This window comes from Sciurus vulgaris (genome assembly GCF_902686455.1).
Source record: "Sciurus vulgaris genome assembly, chromosome: 4".
Classification (NCBI taxonomy): domain Eukaryota; kingdom Metazoa; phylum Chordata; class Mammalia; order Rodentia; family Sciuridae; genus Sciurus; species Sciurus vulgaris.
In genome coordinates, this window is record NC_136464.1 from 79,561,553 (window position 1) to 79,587,117 (window position 25,565).

The 25,565-nt window shown below is 40.2% G+C and overlaps 2 protein-coding genes and 1 pseudogene across 3 annotated transcripts in view; 2 read left to right on the forward strand and 1 right to left on the reverse strand.

Moving 5' to 3' along the window:
* Window positions 1–25,565, forward strand: part of LOC306660237 (uncharacterized protein) — a gene marked incomplete at its 3' end in the record, with an annotated part of 493,624 nt that overhangs the window by 272,440 nt on the left and 195,619 nt on the right. The gene's annotated exons all lie outside the window — the stretch shown is intronic.
* LOC306660181 (protein prenyltransferase alpha subunit repeat-containing protein 1-like) overlaps window positions 63–25,565 on the forward strand; it is a 631,547-nt gene continuing 606,044 nt past the window's right edge. The window contains exon 1 of the mRNA XM_079138373.1: window positions 63–828. Coding sequence (XP_078994499.1) covers window positions 387–828 — 442 coding nt within the window. The 5' untranslated portion in view covers window positions 63–386. The remainder of the gene's footprint in view (window positions 829–25,565) is intronic.
* LOC306659047 (growth/differentiation factor 5-like) lies at window positions 11,598–13,085 on the reverse strand (annotated as a pseudogene). The gene has a single exon. The product of its transcript is annotated as a growth/differentiation factor 5-like (transcript).

Sequence of the window (25,565 nt, forward strand, 5' to 3'; positions counted from 1 at the left end):
GCTCTGCTCTCCCAGAGGTGCGCTGGAGCCGCTGCGGTCGCAGCCAACATGGCTGAAAGCTTCTTTTGTACAGAGCAAGAAAGCAGTGGTTGAACAAAGATGAATTGATAGATGTCACGTGTACTCTGCTGCTTTTAAACCCAGACTTTACCACAGCGTGAAATGTGAGGAAAGAGCTGATCCTCTCTGGCACTTTAAATCCAATAAAGGACTTACATCTAGGAAAACTGGCCTTAACTAAGTTTCCAAAGAGTCCAGAAACATGGATTCACAGGCGATGGGTGCTACAGCACCTAATTCAGGAAACTTCCTTGCCTTCCTTTGTGACCAAAGGAAACTTGGGAACAATTCCTGCAGAGAGGACACAGCGACTAATACAAGAAGAGATGGAAGTCTGTGGTGAAGCATCAGGGAGATATCCAAGCAATTATGATGCCTGGTCTCATCGCATCTGGGTTTTACAACACTTGGCCAAGCTAGATGTCAAGATTCTTCTTGATGAACTATCTTCTACTAAACATTGGGCATCCATGCATGCTTCAGACCACAGTGGATTTCACTACCGCCAGTTTTTGTTAAAATCTTTGATTAATCAAACTGTGATAGACAGTTCTGTATTGGAGAAAAACCCTTTGAGAAATGAACCAGCCCTAGTTCTTCCAAAAGATGAAGAAGCAGCTGCTTCAACAGAGGAACTAAGGGTAAATCTTCCCCATCTCCTTGAAGAAGAAGTGGAATTCAGCACAGATCTTATAGATTCTTACCCAGGACATGAAACCCTTTGGTGTCATAGGCGTCATGTTTTCTACCTTCAACATCACTTAAACAGTAGGTTTCCTCACAGCATGACCCAGCTGCCACCTGCAGACAGCCCTGGCGATACTTTGAGTGACTTGCCCCTCATCCCAGCAGATCCTCGGCTGTCTCAGGCAATGGAAATAGATGGACTGAATGACTCAAGCAAGCAAGGCTATTCCCAGGAAACCAAACGCTTGAAACAACCCCAGCTCCAGATTCTTTGGGCCTAGAAATGGAGCACAGGTTCATTGATCAAGTATTGTCCACTTGCCGAAACATAGAGCAAGCCAGGTATGCCAAAGCATGCAGGAAATGGCTAGTCACTTTGAGTCAGTGAAAGTGGATTAATCCTATAAGGGTCCCCTTTTAGTGCAATATTGCTTTCCTTTCTTATTGACATAGTTGCATGGACTGTTTGTTATCACTGGCTAACTATGTGTTCCTCATCTTTAGGTTAAAAGTCCATAGGAAACCTTTCAAATTTTATTTATTTTATTAAGAATTGGCTTTCCTTTGGGGATCAATAATTGTATAGCTCCTTCCTACGAAAAAGTGAGTCTTAAACTTTCTTTTAACTCCTCATCTTTTGTATTTCTATATATGGGGCTTCTCACTCTGTTCTTATAATTGGTTCACATATGCATCCACCCACCTCACTTTGATTGCTATATAGGCAGATTTTTTTTAATTAAGAATTTATGTTGTAGTTCAGCTTATAAACATTAATACAGATGCAGAAGAACTTAATTTATTTTCAGAATCAAATGGCTAGATATTTGGATATATGAAAATATATATCAGTTCTGGTTTTCTAGCACATTCTACTCAAGTTAAAAACTAATTATAACCAAAGTCAGAAGTATTAAAAATTTATATGAAAAAATGCTTCCAATGTAACCCATTTTTAAATGGTTATTTAAAAAGGAAATCTAATTTAAGAGTTTATGTAAGTGTAGTACTGGAAAATTATTTTTATTACTAGCTTTGATAGATTGTTTTTTACCTCATATTTGGTATATGCCAAAATAGTCATATCAACCCTGATAAAATAAATTTTTTACCCCCCCCAAAAAATATATATATAAATAAATTACAAAAAAGACACCCTAGAACCCAGGAAACATATAAAGATTCATATCTTCACTAATAATCAGTAAAATGTGATAAATCCCACAACACATAATATAAGGCACATCATTTATCAAAAAAAATTTAAGTGATGACGACTAAAATTCTTGGCAAGGATGTGGAATAATAGGACCTCTCATATACAGTCAATTCATTTTTTAATATAAAGTTAATATTTTGAAAAGTTGAAGATATGCATAACCTATAACATAATTACTTCCACATTTATATCATAGAGAAATTCTCACACTGGAGCACAAGAGAACATGTTCAAAAATATTTGTTGCAGTAGTGTTTGTAGGGCATGAAATAAAAAGCATTTAAATGTTATCCAATAGGAATGGATAAGTTATACCATATAAATATAATTAAATTCTGTATAATAATAACATGAATTACTTAGATATGTTCATAGACACAAGGATGAATTTTACAAGTACTGAACAAAAAGATACTGTATTGCAGAAGGCCTAAATGTAATATTATTTGTACAATGCTCAATAATATACAGAAAACTGAATATTTCACCCACCAAAAATTATGTAAGGGACGAAGGCAAACAAAAATTATGTAAGGGACGAAGGCAAACAAAACTGACAAATCAGAAGCTGGTTGATGAGTACATCAATTCATTGATTATTCTTTCTGTGTTGCCGTTTGTTTGAAAGTTTCTAACACAAATTTTTTTAACTGGCCAAACACATGGATATGTAGTAAAAGTACAAAATATATGGGAATGATTAAACACAGTTCTGGATTAGAGATAACTCAAGAGGACTGAATGCATGCAGTTAGATGGATTATTGGTGAATTTTATTTCTGGTATCAGACGGGGTATACATAAATATTGGTTCACTTATTCCTTATAACCCCGAGTATGTCTGAAATGCTTCATTTTAAAAAGTAGCACAGGAAGAGGACATATTATTGAATGAAATGTTTTGTGAAATTCGTTCTATGGAGAAAATACAAGTTTATTGGCATAGAGATGTCTAGATAATTACTAACACTTCAAGAAATCTCTTCTGTGTGGAAACACAAGGGAATATGTTCTAGAGGGTAACTTGCTTTCATAAACCAAGTAGGAGCCAGTGAATGATTGATTATCCATGCTTGTGTTGCAGACATTTATGTTTAGAAAGATGGAGTCCCACTTTGCAATGGGGAGACATTTGGTAATACTGTCACTTCTGATAACAAGCATAATGTGCACCAAATGAACATATATGTCTATTGTGAGAATTTGCAAGACAAATCTTATAAATGTATGCTGGTTGTTATGGGCCATGCCTGGGAAAGAATCATAAGAAATGCAGCTCTGAAAAGACCTGCTTCTTTGTAAGCAAGAATAAAAAGAAATAGTGCAGATATTTGGTGTCCTTGAATAAGTGGAAACAGTAATTTCTTTTCAATCCTATACAGTAAGAGATAAATGGCAAAAGACTTTAAAATTGAGCCCACTACAGAAAACAATGAATAAACAGCAAAAACAACAAAAATCTCCATGCACTTTGACTTGTTAAGTTTTTAGTAGAATAAAATGCCTCAGGGTAAAGATCAAACTAACTAAGGTCCTGAGACCCAGTGATCTTTTCCATTTGGAAAAATGCTCAGGTAAAAGAGCTAAAGGGCTCAGCTCTCCCACCAAATCCAAATAGATTCAAGGTATTTACGACCTCCTTAAGCTGGAAGAGGTGTGGGCACAAGAATGCAAAGAAATGCAGTTGATCTGAGAACGATGCTAGGCAAAGTATTGTAGCTGTAATTACTGGCATATGGAATTTATAGGGATCAAGCAAGTTGGAAGCCAACAAAGCTTTAAGTGTTATATTGGCAAAGAATAAAGTATTTGAAAGTGATAGGGCTCAAAAAGAACTATTGAGCACTTGATAAGAAGTGGGCTAAGAAAGCTGCATATTCCCTAGCACACATTTTAAAAAGAATTTAAGAAAATATAATGTTTTAGTCAGTTTTTGCCTGACTGTGACCAAAATACCTAACAAGAACAACTTAGAGGATGAGATGTTTATTTGGGGCTTATGGTTTCAGAAGTCTGAGTCCTAGATGTCTGGGTACTCTGGGCCCAAGGTGAAGCAGCATATCATGGGGGAGGAACTGAGTGGAAAAAAACTATTATGCTCATCCTGGGATCAGGAAGCAGAGATTGAGAAAGAGAGTGGAAAGGGCTATGGGAAAGATGTCCTCTTTCCAGGGCGCACCCCTTGACCCATCTCCTCAGGTCATGTATCATATGCCTACAGTTACCACTCAGGCCATTCAAACTAGGATGAACTGATTAGGTTATAGCTCTTAGAATACAATCATTTCATCTCTGAGCATTCCTGCATTAAGACAGATTAAGAGACTCAAGGCAAAGGCTTGGTTGTGAACCCTTATAAAAATCAAAAACAAGTTACATATATTCGATATCCTGTAGGCACAGGGCAAACATTCCCATTTTCAAAGGGAAGAATAGGGACCTAGAAAGAAGAAATAGTGTTAAAGAAAGACTGAAACCAGGCCAACAGGTCCCATAATTCCATATACAACATCTAGGACACAAGGCTGTGAGATGTGCTCTCCAAAGCACTTGGGCAGCCTTGCTCCTTTGCCTTGCCAGTGGGTTCTTTTAACCTGGCTCTCTTTGTAGCCAGCAACTTTTCTCGGCACATAGTCCATGTTACTGGTACCTGTTAATTCCTGGGGTCTCCATTGCAGTGTCAGCTTCAACTTCACAGCGTCATACATAACCCTATCAGAGGTAACCTTCAGGACTCCAACCCTGCTACACTTTGCCTGGCCTCTTAGGCCTTCCTTTAAAATCTCAGTGGAAGCCTCCATGACCCTTAATTTTAGCATTCTTTATTCCTACAGAACCATCATCACATAATGGCACCAAGTTCAGCTGCCAGATTACATGATACTTGGAACCCTGGAATCATGGTTGAAGAAGTCTTTAAGTCCCTGCACAGGTCAGCATGGTAAAACAACTTCCTACCCTCCCACCCCTGTCCTGTGGAAGCAGGCCACCCCCATGGTCTCTTCTCCAAAGAATTTTCTCTTCTATACCCTGAAGCCTATAGTCAGTATGGTCTTGTAAATTCCTGAGATGCCCTCAAGTCATCATTTCTCATACAAAGTGCTTAGCATCTCTTTAGGGACCATAATCTCTTCAATAAGCACAACTTTCTTGACCTGTTTTACAAGCACTTTTCTGGCCAAACTGCAAGTTTTTGAGGTACTTTAGCTCTGCTTTCTGCCCCTATTTCTCATAGTAAACCTAAAGTAGATAACAAAATCTATGCCACTCACTGAATGCTGTGCTACCCTGATAGTTCTACCACCAGATAAATCCACCCATGACATTTGAATTCAGTTTTACACAAAGCTAAAACATGGGCAAGATTTAGCTAAGTTCTTTGCCTGAATATAACATGAATGGCCTCTAGTCCAATCCCCAAAAGAGTTCTCATTTCCCTTTGAAACCTCCTGAACCCAGTCCTCATTCCTATAAGAATTCTGGTCTGAGCTGCTGCTACAATCTCCCATCAAATTTCAATTACAATATTTTAAAGCTTTTTCAGCTTTCATTTCTAAACTTTTCAAAATTCTTCCCACAAACCAGCTCCAAAGGCTTCTAAACCACATGGTTAGGTTAGTCATAGTAACAACCTCACTTCTTGGTAACAATTTCTGTTTTAGTGAGCTATTGTGTCATTGTGACCAACATACATGGTAAGAACAAGTTAGAGGAGGGAAAATTTATTTCAGGCTTATGGTTTCAGAAGTTTCAGTTCATAGAAGATCAACTCCATTGTTCTGGGTCTAACATGAGACAGCACATCATGGCACAGGGACCAACAGAGGAATAATGCTTATCTCATGGGGAGTGGGGTGTCAGGAGGCAGAGTGTGAGAGAGGGGAAGGGCCACAGGAAGAATGCATTTGTTCAGTGTATGCCCTCTGTAACCCATCTCTCCCAGTCACTCCCCACTTGCCTACATTTACCACCCTGTCAGTACATTCAAAGTAGGATGGACTGATCAGGTTATAACCATTACCACCCAATCATTTCATTTCTGAATATCTCTGCATTAGAAGGAGCATTTATACCTCATATCCAAACCATAACAGATAATTAAAAGGAAAAAAAAAAAACTCCCTGAAGGTGGAGCCAGAAGTCATAGAGAATAAGGGCTAAATCAGCTTGTCCAGGAGAGCAGAGTCAGGGATTAATCAAGGTAGCAGGCTCATTAAATATCTGCTTAGAAGGAATTCAAAATTTCTCAGGATTAGAAATTAATTTCCCTTTTCAGTCATTGGATGTGTGAATGGTAGATAGCTTTCTATTTTTGTTGATAGGTTTCCAGAGCTAAGGGAGCAACTTCTAGACTTGATATAGAGAATACCATATACCACCCTGAGATTCTGGACTTGGTGCTTGGTGAGTGGGAGATTTTGGAGGTGTCCCTTTTGGAGAGGAGTATTAAATAAAAAATATTTAGACACAAACTCAAAAGACTTTAATTGAACTAGGAATGATTTGAGAACTGGGCAGCCCACAGAATCAGAATAGTTTCTGAGTGACGCTGGAGCCACCACATGGCTGGATAACATTTCTTAGGAAGAGGGAAGTTATGTGCAAAAAAGTGGAAATGAGGTACAAAGATAGCCGGATCTGTTAAATCTTGGTATTGACCTTATTTAAAGAAGTTTTGAGTAGTGATCTAAGGTTGACTATACTGGGCTGCTTTGATTGGCTAAGATTTGGCTACTTCTTGCAAGGGTAGATTATAATCTGTTTATAATCAAATTAAGCTGCACTTCATTATGTACAGAGAAACTTTTGGGTCAAATTTATAGTATATATGGAGGCAGCTTTATGACAAACTTAATTTAACTTAGGAGGTGGGTATAATTATAATATCTGTGCCCAAGGGTGAGTGAACTGAATATTTGGAGAAATGAAAGGGTAGACTGTGACCGAGTACCACAAGTCCTTACCCACATTTCCCCTGTGCTTTCTTCAGTGGGTGGGGTTAGATGACTGGTCCCTTAGCAGGGCTGTATCTGTGAGGAGAGAAGCATGACTTCTAGGCCCAGAGCACATGGGGGTTGATATGCAGTTTTCCATCCTTTCCTTTCCTTCTATGGTGAACCTAAAGCTTTTGATTGAGATAGAGTTGCCATAAGATTGCTGCATTCTGGAAAACTGAGATTACCATGCACAGGATATCTGCCCAAGAGATTCTAGGCCACATGTAGACTTCACAGGAGCAGAAAAAAATTGTGTTTTACTACTGAGATATTAGGGGTTTTGATAATATAATCTGTTCTCATAGATGCATTTATTTTTGACTATTTACTAAATAATTACATTCATGCATATGAACATACATACAGTCACTCTCTCTACTGTGAGTTCTGCATTTAACCAACTGTGAATCAAAAATATTCAGGGGAAAAAATTACATCTGTATTAAATATATATAGGATTTTTCCTTGTCACTATCCCCAAAATAAATATAAGAAATTTTTTCATTGTCTTAAGTATTATAAGTAATCTAAAGATGATTTAAAGTACACGCGAGGATATGCATGGGCTATTTGCAAATACTATACCATTTTACATAAAGGTCTGAACATTTAAGTATTTTGGTAACCATGGGGGCATTCTGAGACCAAACACTGATGGATGCTGTGGAACATCTATATCTAATGGATTAAATAGTTAGAAAAGAATTCCAAATTTTAAAACAAGAAAATATGAGTAAATATTTAACTTGTCTGTAGCAAAGAAGGACTTTCTAAACATACTGTGGTAGAAAACCACACTGGTGAAAAGCAGATCTGACTACTTACAAATAATATTTTGAATATCCAAAATATCATAAACTAAGTGAAAATTAACGACATGCTGGGAAAAATGTTTTTGCAATAAAGGGTTAATGTCTTAATATTTAAGAAGCTCTTAAAAATGATTAATTTGAAATACTGCCAACGCATACATACAAAAAGGGCAAAATATATGATCTTATAATAATTCATGAATACTGAAATACTGACAGGTATCTTCCAAAGACACTAGCATCTGAACCAGTGATAAGGGTCACATTCGAGTTCCTTGCTCAGTCAACAGTCACAGGACATTATCAACACTGCCCCTGGAGTGCAAATAAGCACCCAGAAAATATTTGGTATGTGAGGGTGTATGAATATATACATATTTATAAGGGGCATGATAATAAATGATTTTGGATTTTAATTTTTTAATATTTTTTTGGCATTGTGTCCAATTTTCTTTAATAAACACCTATCATTTTTAAAAAAATAAAGAAAAATACTATATATATATTTTGCAAAACACTTTTTGGGCAGATTAAACCCATGTCCTTGTGCATGCTAGGTAAGTGCTCTACCACTAAACTGCACCCCAGCCCCCAAATACTATATATATATATATATATATATATATATATATATATATTTGTTTGTTTTGTTTTGATTAAGCAAGAGATATATCATTGATCTAGTCACAAACCAGAGAATCCTAAAGATAACAATGAATGTTCTCAACAAGCTCTTGTTTAGGAAGCCAATTTGTTGGACGGCATGATCTCTAAAGGGACCTAACCTATTGGGAGACTGACATAAATAATTATTACCTTTTATGATACAAATGCTTTTGAAGAACAGCTGTAGTCTCTATTAAGAAAGCAGTATGCCCCTATGAGATTTTCCTATCCCTAAGATTAATATCCTATTTGAGGAAGCCTGAGTATTTTTCTACCTTGTAATCGCACATGAAGAATTATTTTGTGCCATGCCACAGGTTAAATGCATATCATGAAATTCACTTTCCTCCCTGCTGCCATTTCTGTCACTTAATTCGATGAAAGTCCACAAAAATTCAGTATGACTCAGAATATTGGAGCTGTGGCTAAGCAACAAAAGTTCATTCAAAATTGATTTTCTTTCAGGAATCCTTGATATTCTTCATTTCAATTGTTCACCTCAACTGTAGGGCTTGGTAAACACTTAAGGAAGTTGCCATGCACTGCAGCCTGTTGGAGACCTGAAGGAATGTAGAGCAGGATAATCACAACATCATCAACCCAATTCTCCAAGGTAGCTGGCCATTAATGCTGTTCTAATCGAATAACTTATCCACAGCTATTTCCCCTGGGAGAGCCGAAGGCTGAGCCTCGGCAAAGAGGCAGATGGTGCCACATATACAATGAAAGCTGTAATTTTCTCTTGCCATTGGACATGTTAACAGTGGGCTGCTTCTGCTTATTCTTTAATATTTTATTTTAATAGTCCCTTCCCAAATTATAATGTACCATGAAGCAGCCAAAGATGGATTCAGTGATACATATCATATTTAATTTATCATACCTCTAGCTCACCGAACAACTCACTTGGTAATCAGCGGCAGAATATGTCAGAGTCAGGTGCAAACTGAAATGAAAAAGACAGAAAAGAACCCAATTAAAACCAAAAGGGGAGATGAGTCTTTAGGGTGGCACAGCATTAACTAGCATGTAGAATGTATTTGGAATATCAAATACATTCTAATTCTGATTTTTTTTTAAACAGTAATTTGCTATGGAATATGCACACCGAAGGTATCTGGGAAGACAATGGGGAGGTTCTATTTCCTGCTGTGAGATTGCTTCAACCACTGGGATTTGAAAAGAGATGAAGGTCTGTGTGGCTGCTTGATTTTTATCCTCTAGTAGCAGCCAAAGTTGGAAGACAGGGAAGCACAGACTTAAAGGGCAAGCAGAGAGAGCCCATCAGTGGTCTAACAACACGGCAGATGACAGGCCCAGAGGTGAACCAGGACTGCCAGCCCATCATCCAGCCTGGGCTGCCAGGGAGCAGCTGCAGCAATGGAAGATCATCCAGACTTGAGTGCTGAGCTCTGGCCAGGGCCAGAGACTTTCACGTCTGGAAACAGCCCATGCAGACCCCTTCCTAGAAGAGTGAAAAGGAACCAGGGTGGGAGTAGATGCAGAGACAGCAGACCACCTTATTACGCTTGTGCAGTGCCTCCTGGGCAGAAACCAAGCCATAAAGAGTTCCATTCTGCAAAGCGATGTCTCTGTGGTTTACCTAAGAGGAGGAAAGCTTTCATGGCTGTAATGAGTAAATGCACGATTGCTGATATTTATCAGAATGCCAGGGAGCAAGAAGAAAGCACTGAGGTCAAAGGGCAGCACAGGTCTGCCTGTGGTCGGGGAAAGAAGGAGATAAGATGGGGTTATTTTATTTTGGGAAGGTAAACTAGTGCTGCAGCCCCCTGACATGGATGATTCATGAAGCTTCTGGTCTGTATTAGACACCCAACATGCTTTTCAGAAAGAAATGACACAACAATTAATGTGTCAAATAATAATGTGCCACTTGGAGAAAGATAATTGTACCCAGTGTCAGATAGTTATTAGGTCAAAGCAAATGCTCATCCTTTCAAAGGCAGCAGTGTCTATTCACTCTGGCATCCTACTGTAAGGACAGTATCGTGTTCATAATCACACAGGCTGCAGCCAGGAACACTGGGTTTTATCTGATTTTTCTCCATTTGGAATAATACCCTGATGATTCCCTGCACAGCAAACTCAGTCATGTGAAACACAAATGAGTATGCTTAAAGATGGATTGCTAAGCATGGAGGAGAGGTTTCTTTGTTTTTCACATAAAATAAAGCATGAGTACTGTCCCTGAGGTTAGAGTATATGTAACAACAACTATCAGACCTGAGTTTGCTCATGTGTAAAAGATGGTCTTTCCTGCTGGTGATTTAATGCACCAGGATATCAATCAGTCACATCATGGCCTCAGAAGTCCTTGTTCAATTTCTGGTGCCATAACTTACTTGATGTGGGATTTGGACAAGTCATTTAACCTCGCCGAGATTCTATTTCCTCATTTGAAAAATCGAAATTGAAAAATCTGCTATATATTTAGCTCCCTCTGTTGAGGAGGTCAAGAAGAAAGGAGATGAAAAGGTGTTTTGTATATATGAAGGACCATGTAGAGGTTATCTTGTGGGTGTCTCCATTATGTTATCTTATGAATGCTCTGGATTAATTAATGCTTAATTATTCATCAAATCTGTCATCTTTTTTTTTCTCATCAGTGTACATTTTAATCTAACAGTCTAACAGCCTCATACTCCTCACCCTTGCCCAAGTCCTCTCCCCTCTCCCACGCCAGCCCAATCAGCATCTCATCTGCCTTAGGGATTGAAAGTCACCAGGCACAAAGGTGATTGAAAGAGGAGGTGACACCTGTGTCTCTCCCACCAGATGCTTAGGGTAGCACCAGACCCCCTGGAGAGTCCAAAGGTCAAGAGGTCTCAGGAGAGATGACAGGTTGAGTCTCATTGGAAAACACTGTCTTCTGGGTCTCAGTTCCATGCAGAGTCTGTCCCCTGAGACTCCCTCCCAGTCATAGTAGCAGAAGGGCAGAAATCCTCAGACTGGGGGACTTGTGAATAGCAGGACTTGAGCCCAAGTCACACTCAGAGTGAGCAAGGCTGCTGGAATCCCCTTTCATGCGGGTTGTGTAGATGCTGTGGCTGCAGCTTCCTGACCCCTCTGTGATTCCAGGAGTGTGAGGAGGGGCTCTCAGGATGTGCCAACCTGGAAGACAGAGGGCCAGTGCTGCTACCTGCAGCCACAAGACTCCACAACCATGTCCTCATACTGCTTATATACCACGTTGTTGGCAGAGTCAATGAAGAGGATGCTGATGGAACTCAGCCGTGGGCACACAGCAGGTGGGTGGTGTGGACTCAGGGTCCATGGAGTTCATCAGGGTCTGGATGACCGCGTGATTCGTGGGTTCCAGGTGGGAGCGCAAGGGGAATTCGCTCAGTCCCTCACAGTGGAAGGCCTCATACTCAAAAGGTGCAATGATCCAGTCATCCCAGCCCATGTCCTTGAAGTTGACCGCAGGGCCTTCCGACTGCAGCGGGCCTTGAGGTTCTTGCTGGGTCGCTTGCCCTGGCGAGTGGCCAGCGGAGCCCGCCGTTTCCGCCGCTGGCTGAACAGGTACTCATACACAGTCTTATCATCCTGGCCTGAGTGCGCCTTAATCTCATTAAAGAACAGGTCCCGTTTCTTGGAACGGCCAAACACCGGGAACAAAGCCTTCTCGTGGACCTGCCCGGCAGCCCGGTCAAAGCCCAGACCGCGGAGGTCCACAGCCTGGCCCCATTCCCAGGCCTCCAGCTCCAGGCACAGCTGGGCAGAGTTCGTAAAGTTTCGGAAGAGCTTCCAGATGTGGAACACCTCCCAGCCAGATCCATCGAGGCCTGGCACGGAGCGCGCATCCAGCAAGGATGCCGGCTGCGGGCCGCTGGGGCAGCTGGACAGCTTCAGCTGGGCAGCCCGCCCGGCACCAGGGGCCACTGGCTTCGCTGTGTCCAAGGGCTTCTTCCGCAGGATCCGCACTCGGCCCCCAGCAGCCCATACTTCTCCAGGGCACTAATGTCAAACATGTGGTCTGCTTCCTGACCACAGGACCTCGGTCAACTTGCCCTTTGTCAATAAAGCTGGTGATGGTGTTGGCCAGGCCAGCCTCCAACTTCACGCTGCTGTTGCCTCCCTTTCTGTCAGCATCGGACAGCGTCCTGTACAGCGAGAGCATGTACTCGCGGGGTGTGATGGGGGGCGGGTGGAATGGCTCCTTGGGCTCTGGAGGGCAGCCAGACTCCCTGGCCTTCTTCAGCAGAAAGGAGCTGGGGACAGATCCTGCTTTTGGGGGTGCCTTGCCCTCAGGAAGCTGTCCTTTTGGGGTTACAGTCCGTGCTGCAGCCTGCCTGGTCTGGGAAGGGGGTCCTGGCTTGGGTTCAGAGCCACCAGATCTGGGGGGCAGCTTTTTGGGCTCACCCTTCTTGGCCTGTGTCTGCCCGGGGTCTCCCTTTGCCCTGGTGGGTGCCCCCCCCCCTCGCCACCATAGCTGGGACCTCCTGGCCTAAAGATGTTCCGGGCCATGGGGGGCCTCTCCTTGGTCTCTGCTTTGGCCAATCCTGGCCTGGCCCCCGTGGGTCTCTGGCCCAAGTCAGGGGCACCCAACACAGTGCAGATGAATTCCAGGTCCAGCCAAGCCAGGTGCCAAAGCAAGAAAGTGAGGGGTTTGGGGAGTCTCATCCTCTAGCCAGCTGCTGGATGACACCAAAGAGAACAGCGGCAGCAGCGAAGGTGCCTCTGGCTTGGCAAGAAAAACCATGAAAGGAGTGGATCTTCAGGAGCAGCGGCGACAGCAGTAGCAGCAGCAGGAAGGGCTTTCTCCTCAGTCTGAGACTCTTGAAGTCCGCCAGGCGTGTGTCTGTATCCAGTCCCATAGTGGAAATGCTCCCGTATCCAGATGTGCACTGTCTCCAGTCAGCAGCTGAAAATAACTGGTTCTTGAAAGGAAAAAGTCGACCGCCTCTTTCTCCTGCACAACTGACTGAGGGCTTGAAGGAGGCTTGTATAAGGCTGAGGGATTTTTCCAAGAAGGAAGAATGGCGTAATGCTGCCTGTGTGCTCCAGTTTTTTTTCCCCCTAGTTTTGAATCCTTTCCAGTGAAAATACTTACACTTACGCACACACACACACAGAGGCCTGCAGGTGCTCAGAAAAATCTTTTACAAACCTGAACTCAGGAATTGGAAATGGAATTCCAACCCAAACCACTTTAATTACTCTCTGATGTCATGCTGTCTAAATTCATCTAAGTGCGATATATTTATGTGAAAACAATCACCGCTGCCCTTTCGAGGCCAGGCTCACAGGGGCTCTTGGCACAGAGCCCCGCAGCGGGACTCGGGGCTTAGGGGACCTCTCAGTCCCTGGAGCAGACTCAGGGATCTTCACCTCCACCTCCTAGAGCAGCCCACCCCGCTGTCCCAAGGAGAGATGCTGAGAAGTGAGCCCCAAGTTCTGAAGTCACAGAAGCATGGGGAGTGTGGGTTTTCAATGAAGTCCTTGGAGTGTTTTAAAAGCAATTTTGACCCCTGCATGTAGCCTGGGACCCGATTTGGGGTGTGAGTTTGCGTGTGTGTGTGTTGCAGAACAGATGGCAGCATTTACCCACAGTTTCTGTTATTTTAGTAAATTTGTGGTGACCCAGACGCAGAAAAAATATCAGTACCCACTACACCCCTCCCTCTCCCCAGATGCCATTGGCTGAACTCAGATGATTTCTTCAGGCTGGGGGATGCTGCCACCCTGGAACCCCTGCTTGGCTGGAGGCAAGTACTGGGTGTACCCTGCCACTACCCAAGCGAAGATGTCCTTGGAGTTTTCCTAAAACAGACTGGCTGAGTGCGGAGGCAGTGGCCCCGGCCTGGGGCAGCAGCGGCCCCTGCAGGAGACTGGAAAAACAATTTCCCACAGGAAGAATCAAAAGGATCCTCTCTGTATCTCCACAACCATCCTCTACCCTTTGCCATGTGAGGACACCATCCTCTGTGACCCACAGCCTGACTGAGCAGGGACTCTACTGCTGTGTGTTTCCACCGGACAGCGAGAGACCGAATCAGATTTTGGACTTGCTCCTGAGGGTAGAATTATGTCTGCCACAGTCCAGATTTTGATTTTCTTATGACATTTCTCCAGCACTTCTTAACGGATCTTACTTCTATTCTTTCGCTCATTTTTTTCTCATGACTTCTTTAGCAAAATGATTTATAGAAATCACAATACGGAACAATTGTAGCAAATTACTGTAAGTAAATGTTTTACTTTCATAGAAAAGCATGTAAATGAATATGATGCTCACGACAACTTTCTTTTTCTTGGTCCTCAGGAGAAATAATCACAAACTAAACTTTTAAAGAAATTCCCAGAAAAATGAAATAAGTTAATCAAAACTTAAGGAAAATAAAGGAACCAAATAAATAATCTAGGTCCTGGAGCAGAAAGAGCCTTGGGATTGAGATGAGAATGTATGGACTCTCAGACTGGCTTTGCTGCTACTCATAAGGTAAAGCAGTCAGTCTCCCTTCCTTCTAGCCCCATTATTCACCTGCAGGGTGATGGGATTGGACTCAGATACCTCTAAAGCTAATAGGCTTTTAAAAATTCCAGTATTCCTGAGATTTGTGTGACTCATCCCCACCTGTGCCAGGCTCTGCTCCTGGCAGGATTGGGGGCCATGAAACTGATGAAGTGGACCCAGGTGGGGACTGGAGTCTCTGGCTTTCCTGCATAATTCAAATGCCAGACCCAGCCAACATCAATGCATTGGCCAGCAATGACCTCGTGGAGACTTGTCAAATGCTCAACATTTATACCCATAGATTTTCTCATTATCTTCAGCTTCACTGCGCTTTTTGTTTCATTTTGTTTTTTAAATTGTTTTGGAACACTTTATTTTACTAGAAACTTTGACAGTATTGGCAATTGTGGTAACATTTTCCCCCACACTGTGATTTAATGTGCAGCTAGCCATTTTCCAAAGCATTACCTATTGCAGATGTGTGAGCTCTGTTTCCTCTTGTTCCAAGATCAGTTTTCCTCCCTTAGGTGTAAAGGACCAAAGAACTATTTGGATTTAAAATATTCTTTCTTTTAAAGTTCTTTGGCTCTATTTCATTAAAATAATAAATTCTGAAATACAATTCTATGTTCTATATTATCCTATAAAAGAGCATATTCTTTCATCATTGAAAGAGGTGTTAATGCTAGAATTCAGAGGAGGTGGAAGATCAAACCTGAGTTATGGCACTGTAAAGCCTTCATGAATGAAGTGGAGTTTGGTTTGGGCATTAAAAGAATGTTCTTAAAGGCCGTTGTGGAGGGAGGCATTATCAAAGAAGACTGAAGTGAGCAAGAGTCAAAATAATTGCACTGACCACGTTCAGAGATATATCTAGATCTCCAGTTTGGATCAGATGAAAAAGCATGTGAAAGTAACTGTTAAGTGGGTTTTCTTTGGGGATATTGAAAATATATGAAACTGGATAGAGATACTGTTTGTGCAACATTGTGAGTGTACTAAATGCCATAGAATTAAGTAGAGTTTATTTTATGCTCAGTGTTACCTCCATAGGAAAGAGAAAAAGGAAAACAAAGGGCCTTGAATGGCAGGTCCTTGTGATTTCTGCTTAATCTGGCAAGCAGTGTGGGGACTTTGAAGACTATGGCAGATGAGAGGTCACAAGACAAATACACAAATGTTCAGAAATAGAGAACATGCTGACAATCAGGAGATGGAAGTATACTTGAGATGGGGAGACCAACTATATGGTTATTAAAAGGGTCTGCCTTGTAGCTTAAAATTCAAAGTTATCTTTCCTTGGAATAGGCTTTTTTGAAAATTTCTAAACACACACAAAGTTAAAGAAAACAGTTTAATTAATACACATACATATCAACCAAATTAAAAGAAATTTAACATTTGTTTGAGTCTACCTGCTATCCCTCACTCCACCCTCACTCTCCTCCATACACATTTTTATGTTGGGTCCTGCAGTATTTTAATATAAACTCTAGACATCATAGCATGTCATCTAGAACAACAAACCAACCCACCTTTAGAATACATCTCAAATTTATGAGGACATTTTCCCTTTCCTTTCTTTCTCTTCCTACCAGATAATGAGTTCACCTAACAGAAATAAAGACAAATTCTTTTTTTTCTTTTTGTCATGACTTTATTAATTTACTTTTAAAATTTTATTTGTTCTTTTTAGTTATACATGATAGTACCGCATATTTTGAGATATTTATACAAACATGAAGTATGTCTTATTCTAATTAGGATCCCAGTCTCGTGGATGTACATGATGTGGAGATTCACTTGGTGTGTTCATATATACACGTAGGAAAGTCCCATTAGATTCATTCCCTTTTCTTTCCTATTGCTACCCCCACCTTCCCTTCATTCCCCTTTGTCTAATCCACTGAATTACTATTCTTCCCCTCCCTGTTTATTTACTTTTCATCTAAGAGAAATATCCCTCCTGTAGTATTTCCTGCTCAGCAGGCAGTAATTTTACTAAAAGTTTATTCAGGTGGTATTTAACTATTTTCCTGTTACTACTTTTATTCCATTTTAAATAATTTCTTTTACATCTCATTAAATATAATTTAAAAGATCATCTATGTAACATCAAAAATTACTTTGAGAAAAGTAATCTTTTATCAATACTATGAAAAGCATGTCTCTGGTACATTTCAGTGCAAGAATAAAACTAAATGACAAATTGTCTCCATGAAGTCATGCTGTTTCCAATTTTTTGCTAAGTACATACTTCTGCTTCCATGTGATAAGCATTTTCCACTCTTCTAAAATCCTTTGTCACAGTTACATTTTCTGCCTGCAGATCCTGCTGCTGGAGACACAGCGTGATGTAGTCCAGGCGGCGGCCAACACTCCTCTTGGCCTCGGAGGCCGCCGCCTTGGTGCGGCTCACCCGCACTTCCACCCGTGCCCGGTCGGGGCCAGCAGACACCTCCGCAGTGCTGCTCACGTGCACTTCGCGGGTCGCGGCGTGGGCCTGTGCTGAGGAAAGGGGGGCGGCATACATCGGGCAGCGTTTCTCCACCCGGGACCAGACTGTTCTCCAGGTCCCGATCAGCCAAAGGAACCAGTTCTACGAACACACGCGACGGAGGAGTCCGCTGCAGCGACATAACTGGGGCCGCTGGGTTTCCATGGCAACTCCCGACTGACGGCCACAAATTCTTAGTTCTATCCAATCTTCTCCTGATTGTATAAAATGTAAGTTTGAAAAGTTGGGTTGTTCTAATTAGATCTACAGAGGGACCATGTATTGTATTTAGCTATCATGTTTCTTCAGTGTCTTTTATCCTACACAATTCTACACTGATACTTTTTTTTTGGTATACCACTGATTTATTGGAGAAAATGTGTCATTTGTCTTACTGAATACTCTGCATTCTGACTTTGACTGCTGCCAAATGATTCCATCTCAGGCCAGGGGAAAATACTTCAAGTTCAATCCTATTTCCTATTGACATGAAGATGGCGTCGAGAGATAATAATCAAAGAGCTAAGTGTTCATTGTTACTAGTTGTTATTGCTTCTAGGTATTTTCAGAGGACAGAGCTGAATATGCATATATTTATGAGAAAAGACAATGCAAGAATTTATAGTTTGATTTTTAAAATCAAATTTAAGATAACTCAGTTTTAGTTAATGGTTGAATATTTGTATTTATAGTCTCATGTTGAAAAATATTAATTTTTAAATTTAATTAACGAGATCGTGTTTATAAAATAAATTTAACAACATAGCCATAATATTCCTACTAACAATAAATCTACTGAAAGGAGCTTGCATCTTGATGGCCAGGAGACATCTTCGATATCCTTCCTTCAACCTCACTCACATTGGTATGTGCCAATCCCTCTTAACTTTATTTTCGAATGCCTGTCAAAACTGGCTCTCCATTTCCACACTCTTTGCTGTTTATCTATCCTTCCAGACGGGAATATTTCAACAGTTTCATAATCTGTTCCTGTCCCACCCCATATCCTCTTCTAAGACAGTGCTTTCATGTCTGTCAGAGGTATATTTCTAAAACAGATTTTTGATGCAAACAAATAAGTTCAAACAATCAATCTTCAGTGACTCCTCATAGTCTGCAATAATGGAAACCAGACTCCTCTTCCTGCAGGTTAAAGTCCCCCTTTGACAGGGTAATACATACTCATCAGTCCTCACAGTCTGCAGCTTCCACCCCTGTTAGGAGCCCTGCCCCTGTGGATACAGAACTCAGCACTGGGGTGCATCCACTCCATATAGGTGGAACTAGAAAAGGACCCATATCACAGGCCTTTAGAAAATATCTTTAAAAGACCTCCTTATATGTTTCTTTTTTCATCCTGAAGTCTCTCTTCAACCATTTCCCCCCTCACTTGATCCCCTTTCTAAGCATATTTATTTATTATTTATTTGTTGTGGTGCTGGGGAATTAAACCCAGGGCCTTCTGCTTGCGAGGCAAACATTCTACCAATTGAGCCATATTCCCAGCCTCTCTAAGATATTTAATCTCATTAACTCTTTGGCTCTTTTTCTTGAACTTTTTAAATGGAAACTTTACATTTTATCTGTTTCCTACTTAGAATAATTATTACTCTCCCAGCTCACTCCTTGACACTTATGTCTGTAAAACCACCAGTACATGTAGTAAAACAATAGTATTTCTTGGTAACAGTACTTATTATCCTACAGTTTAGCAGCCATATTTTACAATTTAAATATCTCTTTGCATTTCATCCATGCTTCAATGATTTATTTATATTTTATACAACTAATTGCTCAGGTATCACAGAGTCCTCTTTTTCTTTTTTAACACAGTGTTTTAAACTTCCTTGCTTATGTTTTATTTCAAAATTATACTATACTCCATTGAGACAAAATTCACTTACTTTTTTTTTTACTTTTGTAATATTAAAACAATATGGTAGATATATTTCCCATTATATCTACCAACCTATATTCCAATTATCATTCAAATTTCTGCTTGTATTTTTTTTTTTCCTATTCTGATTTCAATCTGGCACTTAGAATTGCAGGAGTTTATCAATGTCCCATTTTAGTCATTTGTGTGACAATATGCTGATGATTGTAATTTGCCTATATCTACATATGTCTTCATTGTTAGGATACATTTTCTCAGAGAGACCTTTTTTATACACATTAATGTCACTCAGAAACTTAATAAATTGTAAATTGAAACACATAATCCAATTTACTATTTATTACCCAGATTTAAATAACCTAATATTATCATTGTTTTCATTATGTCTTCTAAAATTCAATAAGGAATATTATCAAAGAAGAACATTTTGGACTTTGTTGATAATCCAATATATTTTACAGATCCTCTCACTAGATAAGCAGCACATTTTCTAAATTTTGCAATCAATTGCATGGTCACACTTGTTTCTTTCTCCTGGCTCAGTGGAGAACCCACTGCTTCCATGTTATTTCTCTTTTCATGTCTGGGATTTTTAACTTTTCTCCATGTTCTGTCTATTAATTGTCTTCCATGTGAAATTACCAGGTCTAGTGACAGTTCCTGAAAAATCATTTCTTTACAAAAGAAGAGCCTATGTATTGAAAAAATATTTTCCACCCAACAAACTACAGTTATGCATTCTGAAACTGAATCTTACTTAATCCTCACTGAAGTGTGTATGGATGGGGTACATTGCTAGGCATTATCATTCAAGTCAGGTACTCAGAGACAAATAAAAGAAAACAGGACCAGTTGGTACCTGAGGAAGTGTGGGTTGTATACAGATGTTCTGAAAAAATTCATGTATAAAATAAACTGTTAATAAATGTAATTATTCTACTGCTTCCTCTTGTAAGTCCTTTCCTTAGGGAACTATGAAAAAGCCAAATGCTGATCTGGGAAATGTCCCAAAATTATTCTTTTGAAAAATGTTAACATTCTATTACAAAAGGTCTTGCCTGGAATTATACTGAAACTCAGCTGTGATGACTATCAATGTTTACAAGCAATGGCATATTGGAGAAAAAGTTATGATTTGAGAGTGACCACTTTACAATGGATTAGGAGTAATGTGAGCTTTAGAATTGTTATTACATCTGATCCCATCTCCAAAGACACAGAGCTCTTCCTGTGATTGTTGGTGTTAAACATGAGAGAGGTGTTATTTGTGTTGTTCCGAGTGTGAAGTGGCTGCCCAGCCCCTCTGCCCCCACTGGGGCAGTGGGTTGGTAGTAAATGTCATGATTGCTGCATCTGTAGATCCCAGGCAAATAGCACTGTGGTGCCATCTTCTCTCTGCTGAGTTGTAGTGGAACTTGTGAATTTGATTTGAACTGAAAGGTGGAGGGAAGAGGATACCATTTCTTCTTTCTTGCTAAATGCAGAATTCCTCTGTGATCATGGTGCTGTGGAGGTGAATGCAGGCAGGGGTAACACTGAAGCACACCTGTCATTTTATGAAGCTCAGCACTCACTGTTTTTACGATAGCAATTTTAGCATCTGGTTTAGTATCCTGACAGAGTAAGAACTTACAAATGTTCATGTGGATTAGAACATTATGAATTTTAAAGAAGACCTTGGGCTTACTAAATGGAATAAAATGGGAACATCAAGATTTGGCGCCAAAGGAGTTTTGGGAATGAAACTTTTAAAATAACAGGACATGAGACTTCCAGCGTCAGTGACCCTATGCACATTGGAACTAGATCTGTGTTGTACAATAAAGGAATTTATAGTGTGGTTTGACTTTACACTGAAAGATCAAAATGGAAGGGTAGGCATTATGATATGTCTATAATATGGGATATGATGATATGTCTAACTTTTTTCCATTATGCAAAAGAAACATTATGAATGGCAAGAACCTTATGAAAACACTAGAAAACTAAAGTAATGGTCCTATGAAATGAACCACCTGGTTCTTATTAAGAACTAACCGTCCACCAAATTACCTTGAGTTCTATGTAGTCTAGTGGGTTTGGGGGAACAAAAAAGTTACTTAAGTGTGTTTATAAAATGTATTGTTGGATGAAGAAAAAAGTGAAATGTAATGAGTGGTTTTAACACAAAGGCTACTTTTGCCATGTGGTGACTTATACTGTGTATGACTCCAAAACCATTCTTGAATCATGTGGTAAATACTTTCAGGGTGGAGGCCAATCCTACTTAGTTCATTACACAGAGGATAACTATGCGTACTCAAAAGAGTTCAAGCTTGGAGGGAAAGATTTTTCACTAATGCTCAAGTACTTCCTGTCAGCATGTAAGAAGAAGAGTTCTAAATTCAGGAGGATGAGCACTAGGTGCCACAGTGAACCATGAGCAGTTTGCTTGGCGCATAAACAAAGACTAAGACAAAAGATAAGGAAGATGCTGCCTCTGAATTATCAATCTAAATCTTGGCAATTTGCCCAAATTGAAAATATTTTAAGTCTAAAATATTGTTGAGGTGTTGAACTAAGATTGTTAAGGTGTTGAACTAAGATTCCCCAAGTGTGCCCTTTTTCTATAGAATTTTCCATTTTAGTACTTGCCACACAGTTGTGTACCTAATTTGCTTGTGGACTTTTCATTCCCTAAGAACTCATCATGTGGTTAAAGGAAACTTCTGAGATTTCTTTGCTTCCCCAATGCTGAGGTACGTGACTGGCGTTAACAAAACACACAGCAGTTGAGAGCAGCCCAAATTCCCTGTGACGCCATGATCTTAAGACCAAGTAGGGTGAACGGCTGTGAACTTTAGGTTATGATTTATTTTCTTTCATTGGAATAAATTAAAAAGGAGAACTAATTTTGGACAACCACTAACCTCTCAGTTAATTATATAATTTGTGAAATTCTCATTTGGATCTGAGAAAATTCATAGATACCCCATTTAAAGTATTTTAACTCTTTGAGATGAAAGAAAAACTTAAGTACTTTCCAGAGGACTGCACAGGCAGTGGAAGATGGAGATGATCATGTCTTTAGGAGGATGCTGAACAGCAAGAGCTGCTTTATGGAGTTTGTGAGGGTGCATAACTACATCCACTGTTTGTTCAGTTTATGCAAATTTTGTTTGAGAGTCCTATCTTACATCTATGGTTAATAGCAGTTGGATAAATAGGACTTTATTTTGGAGTAAAGGACATGTTAAAAGGTAAATGAGAATATTTTCACCTACGCCTTAGATTTAAAGGCACAAAAGACAGAAATTATCCAAAGAAAGACTGTAAAGAATGGAGAAAGGGGGGAAAAAGAGGTTTTTTTCATTTTGTTTTTGTTTTTTAAGTTCCAAAATTTCTTTAGTAAGGGTTGCTGAAGAAGGATCCTGAGAGAATTAGGTGAAGCAGAGGAGGAGAGATGTCGATAGTGAGGTACACACACAATGGAGGTAGGAAGGTGTCACCAGAGAGGACTACTAATGATACTAACGATGGCAATGACAAAGATGGTGATTGTGCAGAAGTGGTTGGCAGGAGCTATGTTGGCATGTCACTTGCACCAAGCCATTTCATCCTCATAACAAGTAACAAGCACTCTTATTATCTACCTTTTACAGATGTGGGAATGGCAATCTGTCCAGTCACACAGCTGAATAATGGAGAATGCAGGAAACAAACTGAAGCAGGCTGCCTCTAGAACCTGGAGAAACAGGGCTTGGAATAAAGTTGCTGGAAAATTGACTCTTTCTCTGAATCAGGAGGTCACCAAATGTGTGTATCAGGGCCTTTCATGGAACCTTCTTCAACGTTTCAGCTACTCATGAAAATATTATGAGGTTAACTTTGATGTATTCTAATTGTTCAAATATATATGCATTTTGCAAAGACATACTAGGAAATAAATAACAGATTTCCAAGTAAGGCCATAAATGCTGTCTTAGCCTACAATATAGCTGTCATAGAGCTAATTTTTAATTTTCACTTTTAATTGACCTGCTTGTGAAAATCTTATTTCTTGTCTCTCCCTTTCTGGATCTACCATCTCCTGTTTTCTTGTTCCACCCTGTGTGTGTCTGTTCTGGTTTAACAGCATAGCAGTGGAGCCATTATGTACATAATTGTTTCTGTAGAATATCCTGTGGTTGTGGTGTAGTCAGAGGGGATTGTGGCAGCTCAGAGAAGACCCAATATTCCTTGCCACAGCCACATGAGACACTGGTAGACTGACCCAAGAAAAGTATAACCAGCAAAGGAAGTAACCAACTGTGTGCCTCTCTGAGCACACACTGAACAAGGTGCAGGGTGACTCCAGGGGTAAATCTTTCACCCAGAAACTATGGGTTACTCTGTCCTGGCATCTGTGTGTCATGTATTCAGACCTTGGGAAAGGGCTGTAGTTTTCTTAAACTCGGAAATACAATGTACAAACCACAAAAATGGGAAGTTATACTCTATGTATTATTGTTGCTGAAACCTTGAGCCTTGTCCCCAATGCCAACCCAATAATGAGGACATGGTTTTGAGAAAAAGGGAAAAGAAGATGTATTGCTTTGCTAGCAAAAAAAGAAACATAGGGAACTACTGTCCCAGAGGCTGATTCTACCTATCAGTAGGAACAGGGGACTTTTATAGAGGTGATTCAAAGGCTATATTCCACGTGTTCTCTGTGGGCATTGTAATTCACTTGTTAATTTGGGAGAGAGTCATTTCTAGATCTTCTGGTACCACCCCCAAAATCTGAATTACTTCATTCCTATGATGGGTGTGTACTCAAGGACAGAGAAATCTGCCTAAAATGGGTAAGAAAGGTAATCCAGTTTCCACTTAGATTGGGGAGGGGGAGAGATTAGGGAGGAGCAGGGAGACAGAAAAAGAAAGAAACATATCCATTTTAAAAATAAGTTGCAGTGGCAGAACAGCAAGGGCTATATTCAAAGCATAAAGTGACCACTGTTACATTATGATATATCCAAATACATTCTACTGTCATGTATAACTAAAAAGAACAAATTAAAAATTTTTTAAAAAAGAAATATAATGTACACTTCTGAAAAACTGATTGTTTGGCTTCTTGGCTGTTCTAAGTATTATAAGTATACTTAAAAACTGTCTCACTAGCAAAAAGAAAATTAGAAGGGAAAAGAGCTAGATTCTTCCGCATTCCCCACCACCCTGTGGCCAATACGTGAGCAGACTAGACACATACCAGAAGTGTTTTAGTATTTAGGAATCCAGGCATGCTTGCCTCCTAGGTTAATGCTTAAATGAGCACCAAAATGGAGCTATGCACTAGAAGAATCATGTGTTAGGCTGACTCAGCAGATGATGCCTTGGCAGAAAACTGACAAAAAAGAGACTGAAGCTTATTGTCTCCCTCGTTGACTTTGAGGGCAGAGTCATGTCTGAATTGCCTTCACATGGATGGCGTCTACCAACCTGCCTTAAGTCTGAAAAAAATGTTTGCAAAAATTAACAGCTTAAATCAGGAATCTTCCAGCTAGGTCCCCTGGGCAACAGAAACTCTTTAGGCTTCCCTCCAAGGCAGATGAGGCAACAGAGGAAGAGGGTGCCTGCAAGCCAGGCTCAGCCCCTATCTGGCTTCACCCTACAGCTCTGCTTTTCTCTCTTTGATCAGTTTATACTTCATGTCTTAAGACTATGATCAATTGTGATAGAGGCAATGAAATCCAGTATTTTAAACCATGACACAACTTTTGAAGAAGATTTTTACTAACTAATTTCACTTAAAAACAAGGTACCTTGTAAAAGTTGGAGACAGAAATATTTACTTGCAATTTTTATTCAATGAGGTCTTCTTGAATTGACAAAGATTATTTCACTTGCAGTTATTTTAGGTGTAGTAGGAATACAAACCAGGCAGAAGTATAAATCGGACATGTGTGATGTAAGGAGGTAAGGCTTTAGAGTTGAACACACCCAGGTCTTGTTTCTTTTCAACTGCCTCAGAGACAACCCTTGGTAAATTAAGTAATCTCAAGTTCCTCATCTTTAAGATAGTGACATAAATGTTGACCTCCTGTGGTTGTGGGGATGACAGGAGGGATGCAAATTGTCTCATGTCATAGGCCCTCCTATCAGCTGATCTCAGTTCCACCTGTGGGCAGAGGTAGGAAAAATCCTGTTTCTGTTGTGTTGTGTGGTTCTGTAGTTTTCCAGAATCAGTGTTTGTGACACGTATCCTTTGCTCTGTCTGCGGTAGCCACATTG